Below are 11,557 nucleotides of genomic sequence, written 5' to 3' on the forward strand. Positions count from 1 at the left end.
CAGGTGGATACGCTGTTAGACACAGTGCTCTTCAATCAACCATTTCATTCACTGCAGCTCCCTACTAACACCGTCAACAATTCAGCATTTGTGTTTTAGAAAGTGTGTTTCAGTATTGACAGGGTTACTAACATTGGATTGAGGTTTACTTACTCAGTCTGAGCTTGGTTCCTTTACCGAACGTAAGCCACAGTGAGAGCTCCCAGTGCAGAGGCTGTACAAAAACCTCTGCTCTCTGCTTCCCCCCATCACTCTCAACCTCTCCCAGTCTCTCGTTCACTCTCACCCTCTTTCTGCCCCTCTCTGTCTCTCCCTCATTCATGTGTCTTTGTTTCTCTGTCTCTGTCTCTTTCTCTCTGGGTTGTGTGCAGCTGGGCTTGGGAGAGTTGTGAAATTCGATGTTAAATCTTGCAGCTGTTCTTCACACGCGGCCACGAAGTGTAAGAGTGAAACTTGAGGCCTTCAGTGAGCGGTGGACACCACAGGGACTGGAGTGTGTCGTGGACAGTGACAATCCCAGCATGGGGTAATTTGCTCAGTTTCATTTACATCTAACTGTCGGATATGTCAGTTCAGATGGTGGGACTGTATGTGTCCAATATTATTCATTTTATATAACTCTGGGATGTATCAGTGCAGGAGTTGGTGCTGTGTGTGTTGAGGTTTTTGTATGGCTCTGTATCACTGTGAAGGCCAGCTGCTATGCTGCATACAGTAATAGTCAGCGACATCCTCATTCTGAACGTTGCTGATTTTCAGGGTAAAACTGGTCCCTGATCCACTGCCGGTGAATCGATCGGAGACTCCTGTGAATCGATTTGTTGCATAATAGATCAGGAGAGAGGGCTTCTGACCTTCTCGTTGTTGGTACCAATCAAGGGAGCTGCTAATGCTTTGACTGGCCGTACAGGTGAGTGTTGCGGTCTGGCCCCGTCCCACTGACAGCACCGGAGGAGACTGGGTCATGGTGATGTCCCCACTGATACCTGAGGGATCAGAGAGAAACACAGTGAAGTCAGAACTGTCACAGAAAGAGCCTGTCAAATGAGAGATTGTTGGAGACACTGAGCATTCCTCTGGTTTCAGCATTTTCCCTTCAATCACAAGTCAGTGGAATTGGAGTGAAATGGAGAGCAGCTAAAGATTCAAGGTGGAAGGAGAGAGATTTGTACCTGCGACACAGAATGCCAGGGGCCAGATCAGCTGGATGTGTGAAATCATGGTGTGTGCTCCTGTCCCTGTGCCTGGTTCCTAATAAACTCTCCCTTCACTGGGCTCTGCTTTATAAAGCTGCAGCCTGTGAGAGTCTGACTGGGTGTTCCTCAGTATGTAAATGGCATCAGGCAGGGAGGGCCATGTCAGTCCCTCACACTTCCTCTCTCTCTCTCTCTCTCTCTCTCTCTCAGAGAATCATTGATGTGAACAGCACTGAATGAGGCCATTTGGCCCATTGTATCTGTGCTGTTAAAGAAAGATCTGATGACACTAATCTCATCCTCCAGCTCTTGGTCCATTATCCTGGAGTCTGCAGCAACACAAGGGAATATCTAATCACTGCTCCACTGTCACGAGAGTTTGTGACTCAACCAGCCTTTCAGGCAGTGAGTTCCAGACTCCCACCACCCTCTGGTTGAAAACATTTCTCCTCAATTCTCCTCTCTCTCTCGAACTCGACTGGGCTTGGACTCACTCGAATTCAGATGGATGTATAAAATTCTAACAGGGCTGGGCAGGGACGAGGTTTCCCCTGGTTGGGAAGTCTGGAACCAGGGGACACAGTCTCAGGGGGATACAGGGTAGTCCATTTTTGGACTGAGATGAGGAAACATTTCTTCACTCAGAGGGTGGTCAACCTGTGGAATTCTCTTCACTGAAGGCTGTGGAGGATAAGGAACTGAATATATTCAAGAAAAAGAGAGAGATAATTGTTTGCATTTTAACAGCATGAAGGGAATAGGGAGAAAGCACGAATATGGCTTTGAGATAGAGGATCAGCCATGATCATACTGAATGACAGAACAGGCTCAAAGGGCTGAATGGCCAACTCCTGCAGCAGTTTCTATGTGTCCATGTCTGTGTTACCTACAATCTCTGTCCCAGGTTACTGAGTCCTTGTCTCATGCAAAAAGTGTCTTCCTACCCACCCTATCACTGCTCCGAATATTCTTATCCCTCTCTATCAGGTCCCATCTCAGCCGTCACTGCTCCAAGGAAAACAACCCCAACCTTTCCAATCTTTTCTCAAAGCTCAGATTCAGTCAGCATCCTGGGAAATCTCCCCTGTACCCTCTCAGGTACAATCACATCCTTCCGAGAATGTGGTGACCAGGACATGTCCCTCTCTCTCTGTCTCACATCTGCCACATCTTTCTCTCCACCACTCTCTCCCCCACTGTTAATCGCTCATGTTTTCTCTCTCTCTTTCTCACACTCTTGTCTCATAGTCACTCCCTCCAACTCACTGATGATTGCTCACTCCATTTCATAATCTCTGTTTCTCCATCTCTCTGTCTCTGTCACTCGCTCCCTCTCTCACTTCAATTAAAAGCCTCCAACTGTTATCTTTCCCTCTATATTCCTCCCTCTGTCTCTCTCCCTCCCTCTCTACATCCCAATCTACAGTCGCTCTCCCTCCCTCTCTATCATTCTGTACCTACCCATACTCATCTCTCTCTCTCTCTCTCACACACACACTCCACCCTACCCTCTCTGTCAATTCTCTTCATGCTTAGTCTCACACCCATCCTATCTCTCACTCTCTCTCTCTCTCACCTTATCTCTTTGTCTCTCTCCATCCCTATCAGTCACACTGTCTCACATCTTGTTTCTCTCTCTTTATCCCTCAACTTCACCATTACGACCTCCCTTTACCTCTCTTTTGGTTTCATCACATATCTCACACTGTCTCAGATGTTCCTCCCTCCCTCTCTCTCTCTCACTCAAACACAAACCCAGACACTCTCATTCTATCTCTCTCTCTGTCTCGCTTCTCTCTCTTTCTGACAGTGTCCTGGGTGGTGACAGTTAAATGCAGGATAAATCTCCCTCTGCTCTGCCCCACAAATGGATGTTACCCCTTGACCCCTGTCTTCTCCTGGAATAAAGCCCCATTTCCCACAATGACCAGGGTTTGGTCTGTCTCGGGAAGATGGACGATTCTTGTGAAATGAAGGGCAGTTCTGTGCTGTTCTGTTCTGTTGGCCTGTTCTCACTGGGGACTGGTTTGGACACAAACCTCATTCCATGAAGGCCCAGCAGAGAGAGGAGATCCTCAGGCCATCAGTGTGAGCTGGAGGGACAGGACAGACTCTGACCTACTGACCCATCCTGTCCATTCACAACATGTTCCAATCCCTTCCCCTCTCCTTCCCCTTCCACAGTCAGTCTTTTCTGAAATGGAGTGGTCCCTTCCCTGTCTCACACCAAGGAGGAGATGGACAGATATTTAATGGGTAATGGGTTAAAGGATGATGGAGAGTGGGCAGGAATGTGGAGTTGAGTCTGAGATGGGATCAGCCATGATTGTATTAAATGGTGGAGTGGGCTCTAGGGGCTGAATTGCCTGCTCCTGCTCCTAGTTCTTATGTTCCTCACCCCCTCCCCCATTCCTCTTACTGCAACTTTGTGAACCATCTCGGACCGTTTTGAACATTGAAGGTGCTATGTGACTTCAAGATTTGTGTGGATTTAATGTGGGGACAAAATTGTGCAGGGGGCTGTGATAGCTCCTGCAGTTGGATATCCTACTGGCAACCTCCAGCCTTCCACATTAACAATGGGGAAGTGGGAGAGGACAGAATGTACTGCAGGGTCCATGGAACTGTACCCCAGCAATGTGGTTGACCCTTAACTGCCCTCTGAAATGGCCGAGCAAAGCTCTCAGTTGTATCAATTATGACAATATTTCAACAAAGAAATGAGACCGGACGGACCACAGGCATCGATCTAGACACAGAAAAGACAATGACAGAAACAGTCCTGTCTACCCTGCTCCATCCTCCTTACTGACATCTGGGAGCTAGGGCCAAATTCAGGAGAGCTGTCTTACAGACTAGTCAAGCAACAGCCTGACACAGTCATACTCACAGAATCATACAGACAATGCCCCAGACACTACCATCACTGTCCCTGCATGTGTCCTGTCCCACCAGAAAGGCAGACCCAGTAGAGCTGATGACACAGTGGTCTACAGCCAGGAGGGAGTTACCCTGGGAAGTCTCAAAGTTGGCTCTGGACCCCGTGAAGACTCATGAAACTAAGTTAAACATGGGCGAGGAAACCTCCTGGTGATTACAAGATATCTTGCTCCCTCGGCTGATGAATCAGTCTCTCCTGGATGTTGAACAACATTTGGAGGAAGCACTGAGGGTGATGACAGCAGAGAGTGTACTCTGGGTGGGGGGGTTTCAATATCCACCACCGAGAGTGGCTCGGCAGCAGCATTACTGATCGAGCTGGTTGGTTCCTCATGGACGTAGCTGAGGACTGGCTCTGCAGCTGGTGGTGAAGGAACCAAAAATTTGGAAAAAGATGCTTGACCCCACCCTCACCAATCTTGTGGCTGTAGGTACATCTATCCTTGACAGTATTGGTAAGAGTGACCATCACACAGTCCTTGTAGAAACAAAGTTTGACCTTCACATTGAGAATCCCTCCATTGTGTTGTGTGGTACTATCACCGTACTGAATAGGACAGACTTTGGACAGATATTGCAACTAAAGTCAAGCTCATAAATGGGGATGATTGCCAAAGATTTCACAATGTTCAGCACCATTCTCAACTCCACAGATACTGAAGCAGTCCATGTTCAAATACAACAATATCTGGACAATATCCAGGTTTCATCTCAGGAGCAGTCTTTCCTATCGGTGTCATGCAAATGCCAGCCAATGACCATCAGCAATAAGAGACAATCTAACCATCGTCCCTTGACAGTCAATGCTATTACCATCACTGAATCCCCACTATCAACATTCTTGAGATGCCATTGACCAGAAATACAACTGGACTCACCACAGAAGCATAGTGGTTACAAGAGCAGGTTAGAGGCTAGAAATACTGTATCGAGTAACTCACCTCCTGATTCCCCCAAAGCCTGTCAACCAAGTCAGGAGTGTGAGCAAATACTCCCCACTTGCCTGGACAGGTGCAGCTCCAACAACATTCATAGACTGATAGTGTCACAGAGTCATATGGCAGAGAAACAAACCCTTAAGCCAAACTATTCCATGCTGACCAGGGTTTCTGAAGTGAACGAGTCTCATTTGCCTGCATTTGGCCCGTATCCCTCTAATCTATTCCTGTCTATGTCTTTCTCATCCAATCGAAAAGCTTGATACCATCCAGAGCCAAGCAACCTGCTTGATTGGCATCATATTCTCAAAGCATCCACTCTCACCATTCCCGATGCTCAGTAGCAGAAGTGTGTATTATCGATAAAATGCACTGCAGAAACTCACCAAAGGTCCTCAGATAGCACCTTCCAAACCCATGGACAAACATAGAAATCGCAGGAAAAGCTCAGTAGGACTGCCAGCATCTGGGGAGAGAAATCAGAGTTAATGTTTCGTGCTTGACCTGTGCATCTCTCTTCACAGATGATGCCAGACCTGCCGAGCTTTTCCAGCAATTTTGATCTTTATCTCGGATTCACAGCATCCGCATTTCTTTTGGTTTCCTTCCAAACCCACATCCACTTCTATTTCGGAGACCAGGAGCGGCAGACACATGGGAACACTATGAGCTGCAATTTCCCCTCGGAAAAGCTTAGCATCCTGACTTGGAAATATGTTGTTGATCCCTCAGCCTTGCTGGGTTAAAATACTAGCATTCCCTCCTGAAGAGCATTGTGAGTCAACTTACAGCTTGTGGACTACAGTGATTCAAGAAGGCAGCTTCCCACTGCCTTCTCCAGGGTAACTAGGGACAGGGTAGAAAATGCTGGGACAGCTGGTGAAGCCCACTTCCCACGAGTGAATATGCAAAACCGAATGAAGTGTTCCTCAGGAGGGGAGAGGGAATGTTCAGGATCCTGAGCTCCATTTCCCAGCCCAGGCAGTTTGTCTCCCAATGAATGAATGAGATACCAATTTGGAACCCAGATTAAGGGCAGTCTTGCGCTGTCTACCCAGGTCTACAAGAGACAATTAAGATCGAGCTGAAAAGGAAAGATTTGCTAGATTATGGGGAGAGAGAGGAGTAGTAGGACTGCTTGGGTCACTCACAGACACAATGGGCTGAATGGCCTCCTCTTGTGCTGTCAGATTCCAGGGAGTGCAGATGGTTCACAGTTTTCTCCCGTCTCAGTAACAAAGGTCCAGCTGCTCTGAGCTCCTTCTTTCACTTCCTCTCTTGGTGAAGTTTCAACCTTGCGATCTGACAGTCTTTGCAGTTATTTTTTGCACTGGGGCTTTCTGCTGTGGTCAGAATCTCTAATAATAAGTGTCCAATCAGTGACAATCACAGCAGCTAAGAGCAGTCAGGACTGAGAAGCCAGGCTCACTGGGAAACACATTGAAAAGATCAAAGCCATCCCCTTCAGCTCCCAGACTCTTTACTACCTTAGATTCATCTTTGAGGCTGATCTGATCTCCACATCCTCCACATCACAAAGATCAGACACTGCAAATCTCAGCTATGTGATGGGGACTCCAAACATGACCATTCCAATGTTATCCTGGCCCACATCACAGCCACCACCTTCGGTAAACATCAACTCATCCCAAACTCTGCTGCCAGTATCCGAACTCCCACCAAGTCCCATTCCCCCATTCCCTCCCCTTGTGCTCACTGACCAACATTGGCTCCTAGTCCAGCAACATCTTGATTTGCAAGTTCTCATCCTTGTTCTCAAACCTCTCGCCTCCTTCCACCCTCCCCATCTCACCCTCCAAACCACCTCACTCAGAGTGATCAACAATCTTGGAAATATGGTTCTCTATTTCTTCATCCAAGTCATTGAGAAATATTGTGTGAAGCTGAGGTCCCAGCACAGATCCCTGGGGACACCACTATTCACATCTTGCTCATTGGAGGACGTGCACATTATCCCTCCTCTCTGTCTCCTAGCTCTGGACCCAAGATAAATGCATTTCTCAAATTCCATCTGATTCCATGTCTCTTTTTAAATGTCTTGTGGAATTCCCTATGGACAATAGCCATCAACATTCCCTTCTATCCCACATTAGTGAGCTCCTAACAAAGTGTAATCAGGTTAGTTAAAGATGTTTGAACCTTTGTAAATCCATGCTGACTCTCTCGGAACAGTTCATGTTAGTTAATCATTTGTTAGTCATCCTGTCTCTAAAAACAGATTCAATCAATTCCTGACAACAGACATTCAATGGAGATGTTCATTGTGAATGAGGTTAATATACAGCCAGCACTGACACGAGGGGCTGAACAGCCTCCTCCTGTGCTGGAGCCTTCTCTGTCTCCTTGACAGAAATATTTTACAGATTAAAAAATAAAGACCAACAGGAAATTTAAAAATACAAATTAAAACCGCCTCAAACAATTTCTATATACAGGGCCAGGTGACGTGTAATTGCGATGGGGAAGCTGGTGGAGCCCATTGTAGCTCAGAGTGACCACATCTACAGCAAGTGTTGGTTGCTCAAGGCACTCCAGCTCAGAGTTGATGAGCTGGAATCTGAGCTTCAAACACTGTGACACATCAGGGAGGGGGAGAGTTACCTGGACACTGTGTTTGGGGAGACAGTTACATCTTGTAGGTTAAATACTTCAAATTATGGCCAGTGGTCAGGGACAGGAGGGTGTGACCAAAAGTGAACAGGTCGATGCAGCCTGGATTTAGCCTTTCAGGTGCCTCAGCTCCTTGTCCAACAGGAATGAGGTACTTGCTCCCTGTGTCAATGAGGAAAAGGATTGCTTTTGGAAACTAATGTGGATACACTGCAGAATGGTCAAGCGTGGTTTGGAGCATTTTGGCGATAGTGACCATAACTCTATCAGGTTCAAAGTCATTAAGATTAGATTAGATTAGATTCCCTACAGTGTGGAAACAGGCCCTTCAGCCCAACAAGTCCACACCAACCCTCCAAAGAGTAACCCACCCTCGTCTGACTAATGCACCTAACAACCATGGACAATTTAACACGGGCTATTCACCTGACCTGCACATCTTTGGAATGTGGGAGGAGACCGGAGTACCCAGAGAAAACCTATGCAGACACGGGGAGAACATGCAAACTCCACACAGACAGTTGGCCAAGGCCAGAATAAAACCTGGGACCCTGGCGCTGTGAAGCAGCAGTGCTAACCACTGAGCCACTGTGTCACCCTTTACTTATGTTAAGTAAAGAGATAATGATAGAGCAGAAATTAAGTGTCAAAACAGGGGGAAGGCCAATTTTGACACCATTAGCTAGGCTAACACAGGGGGAGACAATGGCCATTGGTATTATCGCTGGACTATTAATCCAGAAACTCAGCTAATGTTCTGGGAACCTGGGTTCAAATCCTGCCATGGCAGACAGTGGAATTTGAATTCAAGAATGGTTCTGGAATTAAGAAGCTATTGGTGATATTAATCCATTGTTGATTGTGGAGAATACTCATTCAGTTCACTAATAACCTTTAGAGGAGAAAATCTGTCATCCTTACCCAGCCTTAAATGTGACTCCAGACACACAGCAATGGGTGGTATTGTGACTTAGTAGTTAGCACTGCTGCCTCTCAGTGCCAGGATCCCGAGTTTAATTCATTCTAGGGCGACCGTCTGTGTGGAGTTTGCACGTTCACCTGATTTCTACAGGTGCTTTGGTTTCCTCCCACAATTTAAAGATGTGCAAGCTAGATGGATTGGTCATGCTAAATTACCCATAGTGTTCAGGGATGTGTAGATTAGGTGCATTAACCATGGGAGATGCAGGGATAAAGGGATACATCTGAATGGGATGCTCCTCAGAATGTTGGTGTAGACTCATGGGGTTGAATGGCCTGTTTCACACTGTATGGAACCTATGATTCTATGATTTCATGTGGTTGTCTGTTAACTGCCCTATGGGCAGGAAATGCTGGCTTGGCCAGAGATGCCCATATCCTATGAATGAATGAAAGAAAACCACTGCACCGTGGGCCAGGAGGCCATTCAGGCTGGGGGACCACAAAGGAAAGAGGGGGATTTGATAATGAGGGGCACTGATAGCATCCTTTGTGAACAGGATTGAGTGTCCTGCATGGTGTGTTGCCTGCCTGGTGCCAAGATAAGGGGCATCTCGAACCGGCTTGAAAGTATAATGGAGTGCGGGGGTGGGGGAAATGGGGGAGGATCTAGTTGTTGTGTGTGTTGGGACCAACAACCTAAGTGAAAATTGGCAAAAGGTCATATTTGGGCAATATCAGGAAAGCTATCAGAAGAGAGAAGTAAGAAAGAGGTGAATACAGCATCAGTGCTGAGGAACAGATTCCAGTGAATGGACCAAATAAGAGTTTGAAATATACGAATGCACTGAGTGTAAGGAATATATTCAATAATCTGCACGCACAAATTCAAATTAAAGATTTTGCTATAGGATCAATTACTGAGACATATTTACAGAATCGTTAGGATTGGGAACTAAATTTATCCGGTTAGAAGGTTCACAGGATGGACATGGGGAAATGACAGAAGAGGTGGAGCAGCTATATTGATTAGAAACACAAAGACTTCAATGGTGAGGGAGGTTATAATGAGGGGAAAGCATTCAGTGCAACTGAGGACCAGAAAGGGATCTAAAACTGTCATAAATATTGTGTGCATCCCACCACCCCCCACCCCCCAGACACACACACACTCCGCCAACAGCAGCTCTGAGGTGCTGGATTGTAATATATACAAAAATTAGACAAGTGTGTAGCAAAGCCAGTGTATTATTAATGGGGAAGTTTAACTTTAACTTAGATTGGGAGACAGACAAGCCCTCTGTCAGAAAGATAGTGAATTGCTGCTGAATAGTTTCCAACAGCAATAGGTCCTGGATACAACAAGGGGACAAGCAATATTGGAATTAGTAATGAATAATGAGCCAGATTTAGTTCGTAACTATTTGTGCATGAATATTTATCAAATAGTGATCATAACATGATCGAGTTCAGTGTCGCATTTGAAAGTAAAAAGCATGAATCAGCTGCTAGAGTTTGAGATTAAGGTAAGGGCCGACTTTAATGAGATGCGACAGAGACTGTCCACAGTAATCTGGGAAAATCTGCTCATGGATAAAACAACTGAAGAACAGTGGGGAATATTTAAAGGAACATTCAACTCAAAACAAAGCCAGTTTATACCTGAGAGGGAAAAGGTCCACTTCTTAGAACAAACAACAAAGGACAATTAAAGAGATAAGGAAAAGACAAGGGTTTACAATAAAGCAAATAAAATAACAGGTTCTGCTGAATGGGAAAGATACAAAGGGCCACAATGTAGCTAAGAGCCACCAAAAGGGATGCTGAAAGGGAACATATAAGGGAAATCAAAATCAATAAGGAGAAATGCTACAGTTCCATAAAAGGGAAGCTGGGAGGTCAGGAGCAATGTTGGCCATTTTAAAACTGAAAGTGAGGGATCTTGTCAGTGACAATGGGGAGATGACAGCCATGTTAAATAAATACTTTACCTCAAGATTTGCAGTAGAAAAGGAAAAGGATTTGCCTGAATTCCCAAAGGAAATAACAGAGGATCAGGCACAGGGATTGAATAAAATTTCATGTCAGTAAAATATCCATAATGAGGAAATTAATCGAACTAAAGAGTGACAAATTCTCAGAACCTAGGTTTCCATCTGAGGGTGATAAAGGTAGTAACAGATCACAGCGTAGACACCCTGACTATAATCTTTCAGAATGATTCCTGAAGAAGGGCTCAAGCCCGAAACATCGATTCTCCTGCTCCTTGGATGCTGCCTGACCTGCTGTGCTTAACCAGCAACACATTTTCAGCTATAATCTTTCAGAGTTCCCTGGATACAGCAGTCATACCTCTGGATTGGAAAATTGCAAATATCACCTCACATTTAACAAGGATGTGAGAGAAAAACCAGGAAATTACAGGTCATTAAGCCAATATTTGTGGTGTGGAAATTGTTGTAGTCTATAATCAAGGATTGGGGGTAACTGAAGACCTTGAAAATGGTCAGTTAACCAGGGAGAGCATGGATTCATGACAAGTTGGTCACGCTGAAAAAATCTCATTGAACATTTTTGAAGAGGATACAAAAGTCTTGGACACAGTAATGTCAATGGATGTTGTTTACAGGGGCTTCCCTCTCTGCCCCACCTACCCCCCCCCCCCCCCCGCAGTACTCCAGGTGTGGCCTCACCAACACCCTGTACAGCTGCAACATAACCTTCCCGCTTTTTAAACTCAATCCCTTTAGCAATGAAGGACAAAATTCCATTTGCCTTCCTAATTGTTTGTTGTACCTGTAACCAACCCTCTGTGATTCATGCATAAGGATACTCAAGGCACATGCCTTTCATTGTGTATATCCTTCCCTTATTAGACCTCCCAAGTTAGATCACCTCAGAGGTATCAGGATTAAATTACATCTGCCATTG

The 11,557-nt window shown here is 45.7% G+C and overlaps 1 gene segment (V, D, J or C); it reads right to left on the reverse strand.

Moving 5' to 3' along the window:
• Positions 1 to 680: 680 nt before the first annotated feature.
• On the reverse strand, positions 681 to 1,227 carry LOC132818600 (immunoglobulin kappa variable 3-15-like). The segment is given in 2 exon segments: positions 681 to 986; positions 1,173 to 1,227. Coding segments are annotated over 2 exon segments (354 nt in total).
• Positions 1,228 to 11,557: the final 10,330 nt, after the last annotated feature.

The sequence above is a fragment of the Hemiscyllium ocellatum genome, chromosome 9 (assembly GCF_020745735.1).
Source record: "Hemiscyllium ocellatum isolate sHemOce1 chromosome 9, sHemOce1.pat.X.cur, whole genome shotgun sequence".
In the NCBI taxonomy this organism is placed as follows: Eukaryota; Metazoa; Chordata; class Chondrichthyes; order Orectolobiformes; family Hemiscylliidae; genus Hemiscyllium; species Hemiscyllium ocellatum.